The 18567-nt window shown below is 45.6% G+C and overlaps 1 protein-coding gene across 4 annotated transcripts in view; it reads left to right on the top strand.

Moving 5' to 3' along the window:
- ncam1a (neural cell adhesion molecule 1a) overlaps positions 1-18567 on the top strand; it is a 244871-nt gene that overhangs the window by 195563 nt on the left and 30741 nt on the right. For all 4 annotated transcript variants that reach the window (XM_061247778.1, XM_061247779.1, XM_061247780.1 and 1 more), the window contains 5 exons: positions 3986-4136; positions 8226-8410; positions 10086-10182; positions 10794-10964; positions 12897-13022. In XM_061247778.1, coding sequence (XP_061103762.1) covers positions 3986-4136; positions 8226-8410; positions 10086-10182; positions 10794-10964; positions 12897-13022 — 730 coding nt within the window. The remainder of the gene's footprint in view (positions 1-3985; positions 4137-8225; positions 8411-10085; positions 10183-10793; positions 10965-12896; positions 13023-18567) is intronic.

Here is an 18567-nt window from a genome sequence, read left to right on the forward strand (position 1 = left end):
GTGCCGATGATGACGTAGTTTTAGACAATCGACTGAGCCATTAGGAGTGCGTATGACATATGGCGGTCGTTGTCCAGCTGGTTCCAAACCTAATCATTTTGATCTCACTCCTCAGAAGTTTAATGGGGCAGGGATATGGAGAATCCTACAACGGTTTCCTTTAAAGACAGGTGCAGCTACCATGTTATCAGTGACACGCGGATCAGCGTGTTCTGCTGTGGAGAACAAAAGTTTTAATTGGCTTACACAAGTCATGCGATTGACAGCCCATTCTGGCTCCGCCCACTGCAGGGTTCGCAGAAAGTCACTCTCCCGCCACAACCCAAAAAGTGCTTTAATGCACAGCGGGGCAGCTGCAAGGTCCCTGGACAGCCTTGAATGAGTGAGTGAACAAGCTCTGAATTATGTAGGTCTTCACTTTGCAAGTTTCCTGCCTCAGGCTCTCCGTTGCGATGAATTCAAACGTCACTGGTCGAACCACTCGCGAGGGGCTCCCTAAAGGGTAAAAAAACTGGTTGTGTGTGAGAGAGCTCTCTCCGAACAGACACCGCATGAATGACAAGGTTAGTTGCGGCTCGGCACCGGAGCCAGTGCAGTATTGAGTCTAATGAGACCCGTTCTCCCCAAGTTTGCTTACTCAACGTTTCAAACCGCGTTGCCCTGTAAACTGACCCCTGGATGAATTTGTTTGGAGACTCCAGACACATGCGCGCAAGCTCAGGCTAACACACACAGCACACACGCACACGCGTACACCATCCCGTATTGCTGCGTCATGAAGGTATTATAGACTAATTAGTGATAATCAAGCACAATTATTTTTATCGGAAAATCGCTTTTTCTAAAGGAAAGGGAGAATAATTTAGGCATTTGAAAAAAATGCTGTTTCTGGCTTTGAAGCCTCTCATTACAGAGGGGCGGTGAGCAGCAGTTAGCCTGCGCTCAGCAGCTTGTGATTAAATACTGAATCCACACGGCTGTGCCACATCGTTTCCGGACTGAAGCCAGCACACCAAAGTCACCTTTTTCCATGAACACAATAGCTCTTCCGTGAGCCGCACTCGCATGCCGCACTGAAAGAATTAATCTTCAAAAGCCGTGACTTCCAAAAGAAACCAAAGGAAATAAGGCTAGAACCTGGTAGAAACCCTACTAAAGCATTTCATGTTTTAAATTGCGGTGCAAAATTCCCCTGCAATTAGCAACACAAGAATGTAACGGGACTGCATGCGACACTGAGGGAGATATGGAAGAACTGATTTATAATATCTGTCATCCTGAATAGAATTCTTTGATAAACCAGCCCCCCCCCCCCCCCTCCCCCGCCCAAAAAAATAAAAAGAAACTGGGACTGAATCTTTCCCTTATGACACTGTTTGATGTTGTGATAAACACTGAGATTAATTAAATGTGCGCGACTCAACGGAGCATTGTGACCCGTTTTAATCATCGCACATCACATATTCTCTGGTACATCTGACAGATTTATTAGTCACGCCAGCTGACAGTCTACTACTCGACGCATTCAAGAAAAACAAGAAAAAACTACATGGGTGAATTACATATAATCTAATGACTCTGCCCCTCGCAAATAGTTAATGTGATCAATACTTAACACGGCTAGTGTTCCCACATTCAACACACAGTGTGTACTGTATGTCTATGTATAAATGGTGTATGGTAACGACTTTACTAATTACTGCAGTGTCACTGTTAACATATTCAGAAGCGAGCTTCATGTTGTGGCTTTTCCCATTAACGTGAACAATGAAATCGGTGTCTTGTCTTTAAAAAAAAAGGATACAATTTTGAGTAAAATGAAAAGCATTGTACGAGCACGCAAACCGTCAGTCATCGCCTACACTGTTTCCTGTTTAAATAAACATGAATGCTGAAAGAGATGCCAATTCCAAAATTCACTGCATTCATTATGCATTTCCTGTTCCTTTTATTCATCTGCGACTATCACTTTGCCGCTTGCAATATTACATTGACTGTCTATGTTGAGTTTAGAGTGGGCCAGGTAAAACATATCACTTCGATCCGTAATAATCTGTCGAATGTGATGATTAGCTTAGTAAGAATACGTTCTGACAGTTGAGGAGAGCGGGCTGTATGGATTGTAGCCTCGGATGAGAGGTTTTGTTCAGTGTGGAACAAAAAGAAATGTCTTCACACTTAGATGTAAAGATAATGACATGCTGTTGAATATTACTCTGAGGCTTGTTAGCCACCACTTGCCTTTCTCACAGGTGACTGAAACCTGTGAAATTGTGCCTGTGTGTGTGAGAGTGAGTGTGTGTGTGTGTGTGTGTGTGTGTAATGCAACAAAGAAGCAGAACTACAGCACTATAATCGTTCCTGTTGATACCCCAAAATAATTGTATCAACAGCTTGTAAGTTGAAGAAAAGATAATGGGAGTGGGTGTTTTTTTCATGCAGTTCAGCACTCACACAACTTCAAGGGTTTATCTTCCTGCTGTTCCTGCTGTTCCAACTAACGCTGCGGTCTGAAAATTTCTGCAGGTTTTCTATCTGGTGGGCCGATTGCCAGCATGCCGGTTATGGACGTGGACTTGTAACCTATTCGTGAATATTGTGCTAAACGTGTTTCGTATGATTTGATACAACACACAGTTCAAGGAATAAACTGAAAAAAATCAGCCGAGCTCTTCTGATAAATGTTATTCACATGCCAGGCCACTCAAGGTACCGGTACCATGTGAGCGAGGCATTGCTTGTTGCGGCTAGAACACCCTGTTAAAAATTCAGTGCACTTCACACACTGTGGGCATACATAAAACCGACTGTAAGGCCGGGGACACAGAGGATAGACTTAGCGTAGCAAGGTCGATTGACTCTAGAAACCCCTCGACGACATGCATTATTCAAGTGCGGCGAATTACGGAGGATCAAAAGGTACAGGGGTGGGCACCCGTCCTAGAAGGTGAAGTAAACAGATGTGGGGGAGCAGCGAGAGGTAGAGACATGGCGACTCGACGCATTGTGACGCTAGTCACGAAGAAATGCAAAGAATGAGAATGTGAAGATTGAAAAGAGTTTGTTAACGGATTGGCCCAAGTTTTTGTTTTTTTTAGCTTGTCTGGTGACAACTACAGGCTTCGTCTGCGTCATGGCACTCCACACTTTCCCATGAGCCTTTTCTGTGCTAAAGCTGTCCTGTCCACGTCATTAGTCTTAGTGTTGAAAGTCTTCATGTACACTGGTTGGACCAGCATGTCAAACATTCTCATCATATTTGATCATTTAAATAAAATAACTTGGAGACACAGGGGAAAAATTAAAAAGATCTTTGAAGATATTTTGACTGCTGAAAATGTTTATGTTAATGTTTTATGTAATTTTATGTAATATACCAGCTGCTAATAGCAACATAACCCTGGTGTAAAAACCAGCTATGACCAGCTTGAAATACCAGCTCCCTGCGGTTTCAAAATATAGCTTAAGCTGGTCAAACTGGTCAACCAGTTTCAAAACATTCTTTGAGCTGTTTTTTTCAGCAGGGAACTGTTTTCAGCAAACTCAACCAAGTGTGTCACCTCTAAAATTGAACGGGGATAATGAAAGGCATGCCATTCCTGGGTTCGAATCCCGGTCGGACAGGGCCTCTCTGTCTGGAGTTTGCATGTTCTCCCCGTGTTCATGTGGGTTTCCTCCGGGTACTCCTGTTTCCTCCCACAGTCCAAAGACATGCAGGTTAGGCTGATTGGAGAGTCTAAATTGCCCGTGAGTATGAGTGTGTCAGTGAATGGTGTGTGTGCCCTGTGATGGACTGGCAACCTGTCCAGGGTGTATTCCTGCCTTTCGCCCAATGTATGCTGGGATAGGCTCCAGCCCCCCAGCGACCCTGTTCAGGATAAGCAGGTTAAGATAATGGATGGATGGATGGATGATATATAAGTGCTCTGGGTGTGGCCGGCCTGTTCACCCTTCTCTCTTTCTCTCTCTCTCTTCCTCCTCATAGAGCCTGGACGGAAACGTGGTGGTGCGGAGCGACGCCCGCGTGTCCTCTCTCACCCTGAAGTACGTCCAGTTCACGGACGCTGGACAGTACCTCTGCACCGCCCAGAACTCCATCGGTCTGGACACCCAGGCCATGTACCTGGAAGTGCGCTGTAAGGGTCCCTTCCCACCTCTCGCTGCACTAGCCCTCCTTTATCCCTTACGTAGAGGGATTTATTACAAGATTACATCAACATTTTCTGTACAGTTATGTTGGGTCTAGAGTTGACTGAGTAAAATGTATTGCTGCGATCCATAATAATCATTACATTACTGGCATTTGGCAGACGCTCTTATCCAGAGCGACGTACAGTTGATTAGACGGAGCAGGAGACAATCCTCCCCTGGAGCAATGCCAGGTTAAGGGCCTTGCTCAAGGGCCCAACGGCTGTGCGGATGTTATTGTGGCTACACCGGGGATCGAACCACCGACCTTGGGGGGTCCCAGTCATGTACCTTAACCACTACACTACAGGCCACCCCATAATAATCAAGTCAAGCGTGATCATTAGCTTAGTAAGAATACGTGCTGATAGTTTAAGAAGGTGGGCAGTACGGAGTGTAGCCTTTGGGAAAGATTTTGAAAAATGTATGTATTCATGTATTCTTCTGGTAAGAGCGTTTGACTTGATTATTATGGATCACAGCAATGCATTTTACTCAGTTCACCCTAAACCCAACATAACTGTACAGAAAATGTCAATGTAATATTGTATTCATGTATTCTTTGGGTGAGACCGTTTGATAAGCAGGAGCACATCCAAGATTCTAAATGTTTTACATATTTTCTTGCGGTTTGCCTCGAAAGCTATGCTCACTCTCAAAAAAGTTTGAGAGCTTCTAAAAGAATATTTGAGCTGTTTGCTCCGGTTTGGTCACCATTCCGGGGATAATGTGTCCTGTGACCAGAAGCAGCATATGACATGAAGAATCCGTGTCACGCCACACAGCATGCAATCACCCTGTCAGTAGCCATAATAACAGCTCTCTCCACCATTTTCCCACTCTCTCAGGATTCTCCCATACATACGTTCGTAAGCCTGCCACCATTCTGCAGTTCACATGGTCCGCCCCAAAGAAACATTTTCTCCGGTGATGGAGTTTAATTTCATGAAATTTGAAATACATGTCAAGTTCCTATCAAATTTACATATGAAATGGCAAATGGATGTCAAAGTAATATTTCAGAGCCCCACTGTAAACGCCCTTTAATGATGGGTCTGTCATTCAACACCTTGGGACTGATGTAGAACATTTAGGAGCAGACCATTCAGCACGTAGTATAGATTCAGAAAAGGCACCAAACCCCAATCCCTCTGTGCCTGGACCTGGTCTCCAATGGTCAAGACCCCCACTCACAGTGACATTTACACACACACACACACACACACACACACACACACACAACATTATATTACATGTCATTTGGCTGACACTTTTATCCAAAGCAACTTACAGTTGATTAGACTGAGCAGGAGACAATCCTCCCCTGGAGCAATGCAGGGTTAAAGGCCTTGCTCAAGGCCCCAAGGGCCCAACGGCTGTGCGGATCTTATTGTGGCTAGACCGGGGATCGAACCACCGACCTTGCGGGTCCCATTCATGTACCTTAACCACTACGCTACAGGCACACTGCTGTACTCTCACAAACTGATCCAGGCCTTTCCGGGATTCTGACAGTTGCTAAAAGCGACCCGTAGCCACATTGTGAGTGCCACATTTTGACCACACGCCCTTGTTTTTGCGAAATTACAACACCCTTCTTCATGATGCAGAATGCACGCAACATTACCATCAGCGAGAGGGCACAGTCAAATTACGGCAAACATGCGTTAAATCTCATTCGGCAGAAAACATTCTTTGGAGGGGGACATGGGGTCATTTACTTACTAACTTTGCCTGGGCTGCCCCCACGCCCACTCCCACTTTCCAAAACAATGTCCCCCGTACCTCCAGATACCATCAAAATAATATTTAGCAATAGATAAAATAGTTTGGAGTAGCAATTACGAGTCTGGGTTCTCAGTAATCAGGTTTTGGGTTCAGTGCCTTCAGCGGTTGGATAATTACAGATTAGAAGGGCTCCTTTGTTTTCGGCAGGGCCGCAAGCCCGCTGCGCTGCGCCGATCCGAATGAGATCGCACGGTCACGACGACCCCCAGCTCGGAGCACAGGAAGGCCTCTGTGAGAGACTTCATGGGCTTTCTGATCGGTCAGGCTGACTTTATACACCCCATCACTCAGCTTGGCTTTTATCTTTTCCATTTCTTTGGGGGTCTTTTGTGAGAACTCTTTTCTGCACATACAGTACATGTGTGTGCGTAAGGGGGGGGTGAGCATGTACACACATGTTTTCACCAGTCTCACCAGCATTCCTCATCAGTTACAGCTTTCACCCCTGACAGGAAGTGCACGGGTCAGATCAGTGCCTCATTGCGCTAGCCTCAATACCGCCATAATTGAATAGCAGGCGGTATTGTACTGCGGGGCTTTCCCTAGAGAATAACATGGGAGGGGGTGAACTGGTGATGAGATTCAGGACATGTCTTATTTTGAAGAGGGGTGGTGGTGGTGGGGGGGGTGAGCATTGTGAGGAATTGCTGAATCAGGAGGACCCATTAATCCATTCTGCACTGGGCTGCCACAAATCCCATGATCCAAAGCAGGGTCCAGCAGAACAAATTAGGCAGCGCGCGGTTGTCTGAGGCGGCCCGGGCTAACGGGCCGAGCCGTACCGCGGTACTGCGGATCGCTTTGATCTCCTCCACGGAGCGGAGCCCATACGCTGCCCATACAGGACCGACCGCCTTTCACACCGCGCTGTCAAATGTGATGTTACACATCTAAAATGAAAATCGAGATTGACTTTCATTTTAACAACGCTGGAGATCTCGGGAATAATAAAACTTGTATAAATGTGGAATTTCGTCCGTACGCTTCCGTAAGCATCATTCTGCCGAGCCGACCTTGCAGAGAGAGAGCAGAGAGAGAGCGGAGAGACTGAGTTTTCTTCCGCGCCGCTATCTTCCGCATCATCTCAGTAAGCCGCGAAACAGCTGAAAAAATGATAAGAGCGGAGTGAAAATGCAGCTCCCAAGATGGCAGTTTACTCCGTTACTGGGGCAAGGGGCGTGGACTCAGGCAGAGGGGAAAGCAATTTTCTGTTAGTACTATGTTATTAATTTTACTTATTTACCCGTTGTTCCTGTTTTAATGATTCTGCACGCCATGCTATAATCCATTGTTTTAATGGCCGATTATGGCGAAAATGAAATGCATACATATTACTTAATAATACATGGCCGCAATAGATAATCGACAAAATAAGATATATTTAAGTATATTAAAGGTCATATTACATCTATTAGAATATATTACATTTTCCCTAGTACCATTCTATATATTTTACAATTTAATATAGTCGTAAAAACAGCTGGAGCAGTATAGCTGCATTAGCTATGTAGAAATGAATGACTGTAGTGCTGCATTTGGGGCCAGCATAGCCTAGTGGTGCATGACTGGGACCCAGGAGGTTGCAGGTTCAAGCCCCGGTGTAGCCACGATAAATTCCGTGCAGCTGTTGGGCCCCTGATAGGCCCCTGAGCAAGGCCCTTAACCACACATTGCTCCAGTGTGGATTGTCCCCTACTTAGTCTAATCAACTTGTAAGTCACTTTGGAATAAAAGCATCAACTAAATAACTAATGTAATCACCAAAGGAAAATCTGCTCAAAGATTGTTGGCCAACCAACTTTCTGAATCAGCCTACCATAACAACATATTGAGGCTTGCTAACAACATTGTTTCTGACCCCAATCATGTTCTGAAGAGTGAATGTGAATTGCTACCATTAAACAGCAGATACAGGGTTGTATCTTCTGTTGTATCCTCAGTCTAACCGCACGATTTAATAGGGTTAGACTGGGGCACTCTTTTGTGCACCAGTCGATCCTAAAATTAAATATGGAGCGTAATCCCAGGCCAAACGTACGTTGAAGGGCCTCATTGTAGTATGTGATTGTGATGTTATGTTAAATGTGTGTATTTTGTTTATTTTCTTGTCTTCGGTGTTGCAAATGGTGCTAATGATGATGCAAAACAAATTTCAGAGCAATCTAATATTATTATCGCTCAATCAATCAATCAATCAATAACAGATCCCTGTTTTCTTTTTTTTCTTCTTTTTTTGTTTACTTTTGCAGACGCACCTAAGATCCAGGGCCCGGTGACGGTGTACACCTGGGAAGGCAACCCGGCTAACATCAGCTGCGAGGTGCTGGCCCACCCTGGCGCCAGTGTGGTCTGGTTCCGTGACTCACAGCCTCTGCCCAGCGCCAACACCACAAACGTCAAGATCTTCAACACCCTCACCGCGAGCTACCTGGAGGTAGGCTACAGCGCAGTGCCACGCCCCTCGGATGCAGAACGCTTTCACTGATTGGGCGGTTAGATCTAACACTGTGTGTATGGGCGGCCTGTAGCGTAGTGGCTAAGGTACATGACTGGGGCATGCAAGGTAGGTAGTTCAATCCCCGGTGTAGCCACAATGAGATCCGCACAGTCTTTGGGCCCTTGAGCAAGGCCCTTAACCCTGCATTGCACCAGGGGAGGATTGTCTCCTGCTTTGTCTAATCAACTGTACATCGCTCTGGATAAGAGTGTCTGCCAAGTGCTGTTAATGTAACACCTCTTCATGCAGTGCAATCCATGGGTCAATGATTCATAAGGAAGTAGTTTATTGTGATGTCTGAAATGTATGAAATACAAAATAGATAAAATAAAGAGGGTTTAGTTTGCCCCAATTCACCCAGGACTTCACCCTGGAACCCCCCTGGTTAATTCCCTGCGAGTTTTACATGGTGTTTCTTTCTTATTTATACAAAAATCTGACTGTGTTAGCTCAATGCAGTGAAGTGAAATATCCCTTTATTGTGATGTTGGCTGTCCCCAAGGAACTATAGAGCCTCTAGCCTAGTGGTTAAGGTACATGAATGGCACCCGCAAGGTTGGTGGTTCAGTCCCCGGTGTAGCCACAATAAGATCTGCATAGCTGTGTTGAGCAAGGCCCTTAACCCTGCTTTGCTCCTGGGGTCTTGTGCTCTGCTTAGTCTAATCAACTGCTTCGGATAAAAGCATCAACTAAATAACATGTAATGTAATGTTCATCATCTGGCAGCAGTGCCCCCTTCTGGCCAATCAGTTGCACATGAAGTTGCACATGAAGTGCCGATCCCTAAATGTTCATGATAAATGTCCGTGTATGCTTGGCCTGGTGCAGACGGGAGAGAAGCAGGGGCTTTTAGTCAAGATTTGGCGAAGAGCGTGCATTCACTCGCGAATCGACACAAGAGCTTTACACAGCAGTTAGCACAAACCCGCACTAATTTAGAATTGCAAACCCATAACCTGGGGGAAAAAATACAGAAAAAAAAGGTCTAATTTTCCATGCAACATGACTTTTTTTATTGTATAATTTCCCCCGAAGCATAATGTAATGAAATGCATGTCAGGAAGGTTAGCAAGCATATTCACAGTAAAAATGTTTTATGCAGTCCTTTACGCTGTGTTTATAAAAATGGGTTTTATTTCAAAGCTTAAACCTAAGGCAGTTAAGACCCGTAGTTAGTGCTTCTGTGTAGCACTCATGGTTTGGGGCTTCAGGACAGGTTTGGGAACAGCAGTGGTTCAGCAGTTTGGCACGGCACGGATTCACTGTCCTTCCCTGTCTTCACTTCAACGTGAACCACCGGCCGTGACAGAGAGGCCCGTCGCCTGAATGGCACCAGTTTCCCGGAACCCGGAGTCCAATGGCCCCAACTGTGGGCTGACAGCAATTACTGGGCAAGATGGTCGCTGGCCAAGGGGATCAAAGATGGCCCCCGTTGCCATGGCAGCCCTTCTAGGCTGCCAAGTTTCAGACAGACAAAAACAAATGCGCAATGTCAATAACGGCCTCAAGGCCGGTCGCAGAGAAGAGGTCACAGTGTGTAAGGCCATTACGCGCATTTATTTATTTGTTTGTTTTGTTATTTATTTACTTAGTTGTATTTACGTCTTAACAGGTCACCCCAGAGTCTCAGGCCGAATTTGGAAGCTACAACTGCACCGCTACCAACTTGATCGGCGTGGAGTCCAAGGAGTTCATCCTGATTCAAGCAGGTCAGTCTGGCCAAGAAGGGCTTCTATTTGCTTTTTTTATAGACTGAACAATTTGCCAGACTGCTATGCAGTTGTAATACACAGCAGTAAGGAGACAGCTCTTACTCATGTGCCGGTCTCGTGTGTATCTGATTTGTCGCAGTTACGGAGAACATAGAATGAACTTCATTAATTAATCGTTTAATTCACTCGCGGTGTTTAATGCCAGCGCGGCAAACTTAACCAAACAGCAGAACAGACTAGTAATGACGCGGAGACCGTCTGGCAGCCGTTGGAGTTGTGCCATCGCGCTGTAATGTATGCGGGTGACGCTAGTGTTTATCCAACACCAGCAACAGGCTTCAAATGCAGCTGCCATTGTGCTGACGAAACCCTGACGTCTACACTGTAGAGTCCCCTGCAGTGTCCCCCTCAGGACTGCCGATTTAAAGCATGTAGACTGAGTTCTGTGTGTGTGTGTGTGTGTGTGTTTAAATTAAATTGGTTAGAACAGCTCTTCATGCGTGTTTTTGCTATTCGTGGATTTGATGTTGCTAACTTGTTGAACTAAGTCTGCTGTGGATGAAAAGTTTCCGCTAAATTACTAAAATGTAAAAAATATCTGCCCACAGATGTCCCGTCAGCCCCATCCATCAGGCGCGTGGAGCCCTACTCCAGCACGGCGGTGGTCGCGTTCGAGGAGCCCGATTCCACCGGGGGAGTGCCCATTCTGAAGTACAAGGCTCAGTGGCGCGTGGACCAGGAGGAGGAGTGGACAACCAGGGAGTTCGAGGATGATACCGGTCAGTCCGATGTGGGAAGCACTGTGGGACGGAATCATGCCTCTGAGTAGGAAGGGTGGGGGGGTGATTGCTGTAAGCTTTTGAATAATGTATTCAGAACTTCAGCATTCCTACCGGAAAATATAATGTTGTCCCTTTGGTAGTATCTCAGCAATGTTTCAGCAATTTACATGCAAATATTTCACCATAACAAAGGTTATTATTTTTTTATTTAACCATACACACCTCACAGTCTCAACACAAATAAATTATACTAATACTAATACAAACACTAATGGTCAAGTATGTACATTTATACATATTTAAGCTCTTGCTTTCAGAGTCAGCTTCCATGTTTCATAAATTGCTGGCCAGGAATGTGCTTTCAGTGCCTGGTCGCTAGTCTGCAGCAATCAAAATGTGATGATTCGTCACTACACAACAAAGCAAGGACCCAGAGCAGATTGTTGAGGCGAGTAGATCGTCGGCCGACACCGGCCCCAAGAAGGCCGGGTCGCGAGACACAGCAAGCTGGAAGATTTGGGTGGGGATTTAAATCATGAGAGAATTTTTTTGCATTTATTCACGTGTTCGATGCCAACCAGCAGAGAACAAACGTCTGTACGGGTTGGCCCGGCTGCCGATCGCGAGGGCTCTGGTGCTAATAACCTTGCGAGGATAACTTCTCCATCGTTTACCCGCGTCAGCAGTCAGAAGGCCCCGCGCGCTTTCCCGCTCCTGTCAGAACTGGCGGGAGAAATCCGTCGAGTACAGAGATTTAATGGGGGAAGAATAAAAGAACACAACTGTGAAAAAATAAGACACAATAAAAACGAAAACTCTGTTTAGGCCGAACAACAATCCTCAGAGCGGCAGACAGGCACTGTATTTCTATCCCTTGTCTTATTTATTTACTTGCTTATGTTACGTGTCTCGGAGCGAGCCAACATTCGTGACAGTCGGCCTTACATGCCTCTCCCCCCAACCCACCATCCATGGGCCGCATTTCTGACAGAACCCTGAGGAGCGCGCTGTTCCCATCCCCCCCACACCGCTCCCGAAACGCCCCTATCAGCCCGCATCCCTGTCTCCTACCGCCTGACTGGGACACAACACCCCTCTCCCGTTTGCAGTCAGCGCTCCCTCACTTCGTTTCCCATTTGATAGTTTCTATCTCCCTCTCCGCTGGCTTGATTCTCAGCTAACGGAAAACGTCTTGCAATGTTGCTGCGAAGTAGTGGCAATGTTGACAAAACTTTCCAGGAACATTGGGAAAACATTTTGTGTAAGGTCTTGTTTTTGGGGTTTCAAGTAATTATATTCAAATGCTATTCAGTATTCGGGGTATTCTAGCTACCAACCATGCTATGCTACTTGTTTATTTATAAAAAAGTTTATTTATTCTTCAAGGGTTGAAGTTTTGTATCTATGTGATCACTCTAGGATTTGGAACTGTGCTTCCCTCCCTGATTTGCACTTTATTGTACGTTGCTCGGGCGGCACGGATGGTGCAGTGGGTAGCACTGCCGCCTCACAGCGAGGAGGTCCTGAGTTCGAATCCCCGTCAGCCGGGGCCTCTCTGTGTGGAGTTTGCATGTTCTCCCCGTGTTCATGTGGGTTTCCTCTGGGTACTCCGGTTTTCCTCCCACAGTCCAAAGACATGCAGGTTTGGCTGATTGGAGTCTAAATTGCCCATAGGTATGAGTGTGTCAGTGAATGGTGTGTGTGCGACCTGTCCAGGGTGTATTCCTGCCTTTTGCCCAATGTATGCCGGGATTAGGCTCCAGCCCCGCTGCGACCCTGTTCAGGATAAGCGGGTTAGGATAATGAATGAATGAATGTACGTTGCTCTGGATAATAAGAGCGTTTGCTAAATGACTGCAATGTAATGTAATATAAAAAACGTTTTTGGAAATGATTGGTGTGATAAGCTGGCACTATCCGATGCTGCAGGTATGGAGTCCATCACCATCTCAGGTCTGCGGCCCGAGACCGCCTACGTGGTGAAGTTGTCCGCCGTAAACGGCAAGGGTGAGGGGGAGAGCAGCGCCCCTGAGTCCTTCAAGACCGAGCCAGTCCGTAAGTCCACCCCACCGTACCCGAATAAACCCCCCCCCCCCTTCTCCCCCTTCCCCAGCACAGGACCTCTCCACCTGCTCAATGCATCATATTGGAGCTTAACCCCCCTCCACAGCCGCAGGAAGGCGGGTAAGCGATGCATTGACCACGACGCTGTCCCTCAGCTTGGACTGTTGGGAAGGGGCTTCAGCTGAGCGTCTGGTAAACGGCTGGGTACCCCCTTACCTTCAAGTTGCTGGGTGGGAGCGTGAGGTATACCTGTACCCGCCAGAGCCCATACCGCCTACTAAATGTTGCCCCTGCCTTTCCCTGCAGCCAACGCACATTAATAGCTTGCTTCTAGGTGGGGCGAACGACCCCCTTCCCAGGACTGGATTTGTATTAGAGAAGTCCGAAGGATCAGACACTGGGTCTGTGTGTGCGTATTTGTGTTACCAGCAGTGTCGATCCGCAGGGTTTCGATCCGTAGACACCCTGCAATCCGATTATGCTTTCGTCTGGACTGGTTCAGACGGGCCACGCTTTGCGACACTTCGGTTCAAAATCATCTTTGTTATCATCACTGTAAACAGGCCCATGTGGCCAAAGCGTTTTAAAACACAAAATGACAACTTATTTTTTATATGTACTCAACTCGGCAGGGATCAGTTCAAGTTGGTTGTGTGAGGCTTACCTTTTCCTTCTGACAGGAGAAATTCCTTTTTTTTTGTAGTGTTTTAGAAGTGAAGGCCTCTTGCCAATGAAATTAGAGGGTTGAGAATGCGGCAGTCATGCTGCAGTCACAAATGGATATGTATGAAAATTACAGTTTTTAAAGATAGACTCTCTTTATGTCTTCAAATTCTTATTATGATACAGTATGTGTTCAAAGGTTCTAGCTTTTCCCAAAGAATTAAGCTTCTAATGTTTTGCTTGCTTGGTTGTGGGGAGACATCCACTGTACTTTACCATGCAATAACTGTTGCGTGACAGGTCTGCCTACAGAGGCACTTTTAAAAACTGAAGCCGGGAAAAATATTGTGGCACTAGCAGAGAAGATTAAGACAGATTAATTTCGTCTCCCTTTTTCATTCATTTTATTCTCTTCATTAATATACAGTATAGAACTTTTTAAGTTGAAAAAACATATTTCACTGTTATCCTTTTGCATATATTTCAGTCTTAGTTGGCTTCTGAAATTACCAAAATCAGCAGCATAAGAAAGAAAATCGACATATGTTCCTAGTATTAATTATTTTTACGGTCGTTAGAGATGTCACACCCTTCACGTCGAGGCCGATGACTTGAGAGTCTGGCGTCCGATTTTGCTAGGAGTAACATGCCTCCGTGATCATCACTATACTTCAGCTTTGCGCCTTCGTAGAGAAGCAACCACGCTCTCCCATTTCCCACTTTTTATGTTGTTGTTTTTTTTTTAACAATGTCTGCTTGTGCGTTTCTGTTCTCAATTTTATCTTTGTTTCTTCTTTTATGCTCTCTTTGTTTCCCATCTGTTTTTGTTCCATTGGACAACAGGCTATTCTTTCACAAGTAAGTGCCTCATTCCCCACTCAGTGTCTCTCCCACCACTGTCCTTGTTATTTGTTTCCTTTTATTCTTCCATTTGTCTGTTTAATTTGCCCATTTTCGCTCGTTCTGTGTAATTGAAATGAGATGAGCAGGGCGCACTAGCGATTGAATCAGCGCTTACCGCGAGTAATCGCAGCCTAACTACCGTGTTGCTGGTTTCATTCCATCTGCAGGATGTATTTGAGCTGTTTTCCTTTCCTCCCACTTAAGCTAATACATTACCCGTTTGCCTAGAGCGCTCGCTCTCCGATAAAGCGCACGCAGACCGCGTCCACCACAGAGCTCAAGCACCGCTGTCTGTCTCACGCACTTCCTTGATGGGAAACCTTTTCGTTACTTTACGGCGGACACCACAGTTGTCAAGCAACATTTTAGATTTTATTGCAGGCAATTAAATTTGTGGAGTGTGACCCAGAGTAGCCTAGTCCTTCAGAGCACCGTTGTAGCACTCTATTGTAAACTTTCTAACTTCCTATAGGCCGATGAGCTTTACCCCTGTTCCCTTTCCCTTTGAAATTGAAGTCCACATCATATTTTTTACTTGTTTATTTTGAATTATTATTATTAATTATTTATTGTTGTTTTTGCTATTGTTGTGATTGTGGGTGGGCCCTAGTTTGAAATTGTATGAATGTGGTTTTATAAAGTTATCAGACATTCCAGACCTATTTTCATGGTAACACAATCCACCAGCAGAAGCTAATCGAGAGAAATCAGTTGTTTAATACATACATGCTCAGACATCGTGCAGTTTTGCAAATGCATTAAATACAAGATATTCAAATGCAGTCGCTTCGTACAGTATGTTCGAGAATGAATCCAATGCTCCACATTCCTGCTGACTTTCATTTCCAGAGCTGAGAGGATTGGCTTTGATTTTGCATAAGTTTGCCGCATTTTACTGCTTTTGACCAAGCATTATTCATTTACAAAGTAATCCACACTCTCCCTTGCACTTTTTAAATCTCCATTTTGTCCTTGACTGTTAAAATGCAAATGTTTTTTCCTTTGCAAAACAAGATCATTTTAATAAAAAGCATCCAAGCATAGTATGTTCAGCCGTAATAATACATAAGTTTGGTTTTATTCAAAAGTGTTTTATTTTAAGAATGCGTGAATGTGAATGATACAATCTGTTACTTTGCTCTGGAGGTCTATCTGTGCGAACGTGAAAGGCAATTGATGAGAAATGATCCACGCTCTCTAAATATTTTTCAAGCGCACTTCCCGCGTTGCAGTCCCCAGTGAGGTGATCAATAGTCTGTGTCAGAGCCATTGGTGGTCATGCAGCAAAGTTAATGACTTAGAGGCAATGTTGTCTGCTTTTTCCCCATGACGGTTTTTCAAACAGTAGGTTCTGTCAGGAAACTAGGTTTCCTGCGTTGTTTTCTTGGGTCTTTGGCAGTAAGTCAAGGTTGACAGCGAGGTCAGTGAAGGCCACACAGAGGTCTGTCTGCTGGCTTGAATGCCATTTACTTCTCTTAGCGTTACATGAAAAAAGTATATAAGCATATAAGCAGAGCCACCACAGCCCTTAAGTAAGCACTTAAGTATTCAACTCAGTGTTGGACCTGTGCTTGTAAATATTCTTGTACCATACTGTCGCTTTGTATACGGTGACTTCGAAAATCTCCCTCGCTTGAGGAAAGAGGATGTGTCTTTATTTTGACATGCAGTGACCCGAAAGTTAGGGGGGTTTAGATGAGTGAGTGGGGACGTTTGCTGGATGTGGTGGCCCCTGAGGACTCAAGGCTGCTGAGATCAGCCTGTGAAGAGGAGGGCAGAAATGAGGGACGTGGAGGATGCAAATTCCATGGGGGGCAAGATGGAGGGAGGTGGAGGTCACCACAACGCCCTCGCTCCACCCTGTCCCACGGAGTAGGCCGAGGATGATGACGATGAGAACTCTTCAGGCCCTACTGGTTGAAGTCACAGCCAAGACGGTTCACCTCAACAGCCAGTTTCAAGGAGGCTATAACCGATCCGAGCATGGAGGACCCTGTCCGATGCTACAGTAACTGGATTGGTGAATGCCACACTGTCCAAAATACTGGAACCCCCAGAGAGGACAACAGCGCCTTCAGTAGGGGGAGTGCTCCACTTCTGCGATTGGTCCTGAGCCCACCGAAAACATTATGGGCTTTGTTATCATCAGCTACAAATCCACAGAAGGTTGGCATTACCATTACCAGAGGTGTCCCTGCTGTGGAGAAAGAGGTGGGGGAGCAACAGCCCTGCGGGAGCAACGACATCCCCTGACACCCTCCTGGAATAACCTTCTCGTGACACAGAGCAGCCTGCAGACCGGAGAGCGTCTCCCAGAAGGCTCTGAGGACCCCACATGAGCGCCCGTGGGACTGGTGGCGGAGGAGGAGGAGGAGGAGGAGAAGGGTACTGCAGAGCCAGGCCAGTTGGAATTGGGGAAACCCGAAAGGAGCGCTGGAGGTGCCCTCGTTCTCCAGGATCTCACAGTAGCCGCCACGCTCCTCTCTGAGGACGGCAGTGACTGAGTGGAGACCGAAGAAGCTGTCGGAATGATCAAATCCATCGCAGTTGCCTTGACAGTACCGGCCCAGTCTGCGAAGAAAGCTCTTGTTGCAATACGTGAAACCACAACTGTACCTTGGGAGACAGGACAGGAGCTGCTGTGAATGGCATCACCACAACAGTCGCCATAGTAGCCACGACCACTAGCACACCAGAGTGAACCCATAATGCTACCTTGTGAATGCGGGCTTGACAGCCGGTATGCCACAGGAAGTAATCGCAACGGCAAATAATGCCTATGAATGTTGCTACGATGACAACTGGTCATATGGACACTGCCACAACAGGAGCTATACCTTTTAATATTGCTTCAATGGCAGCTGCACATGTGAGTGCAGCTACGACAGCGACAATAGTGCCAGTGACTTTAGCCACAGCTGCATGTATACCTGTGAGGACAAGCATAATGGTTGCTAGGCATGTGAATGTAGTCACGACGACCACGATGCCTGTGAACTCTGCCACGCCAGGAACCGCTCCTGAGAACACGAGCACGATGGCAACCACAACTGAACGTGTAGCTTGCCACAAGAGTAGTTACACTTGTGACCATACCTGTCGCTATTGAGCGCATTAGGCCAAATAAGGAAAAGGTCAATGAGTAAAAGGCTTCAGCAGGAATGGTGGAAAGAATGGTTTATTGGCTTATTTTTGTTATTGGTGATTTTAAGGACCCCCCACACACACACCCCAAATTCTCATCTCACATTGAGTAGCACGGAGGCAGATTCATTTTAGGGAGTCTGCCAGGCCCCTGGAGTGGCTGTCCAAACAGATTAATTCTTTACAGGCCGCCTGGCCTTAACCAGGACTCTTCTGATGCCATGACAGTTATTTGCATACTGAAGGTTCAGAAAATATTTTATTCTAGGCACACAGTTGTTTTTCTGCTTTTGTGAGAAACAAGCAAAGAAATGGCCTTATTCTTATTTCCTGCTGCAGTGGTGGTATTTCATGGCAGGTAGAATGCAGGCTTTTAGCTTAACTTTTTTTGTTTGTATAATTTCTAAAACTATACTTTCTGCCTGTAAGTATAACTTCTTTGCAAAGCTAATGGCTTTTTGCACTTTTAGCTGAAGTTTATTTTTTTACTGTGTTCACTTCTCAGTGCTCCATAAAAACTGACAATGGCAGAATAGGTTTTTGGAGGATTTGCAATGGTCAAATTCAAAAACTTTTCAGTTTTTAATTGACATGGCTGTGTGAGTTAGGCTGACATTGTAGAAGCCTCTGAAAAAAATAACTGACATTGGACACTTCTTAACATGAAATGCAGTTATACTACAAGTGAAATATAGTGACTTGGGTCTACCTTATTCTATCAAAAATAGTTAAGTTCCTTAACTATCTGTAACACTTTTCGAAGTGCAGTCTTAGGAATTGTTTGCTTATGTAAATCTAATTTACAAAGCTCGTAAACATTTTTCAT

This window comes from Conger conger, chromosome 7, assembly GCF_963514075.1.
Source record: "Conger conger chromosome 7, fConCon1.1, whole genome shotgun sequence".
NCBI classification, from domain to species: domain Eukaryota; kingdom Metazoa; phylum Chordata; class Actinopteri; order Anguilliformes; family Congridae; genus Conger; species Conger conger.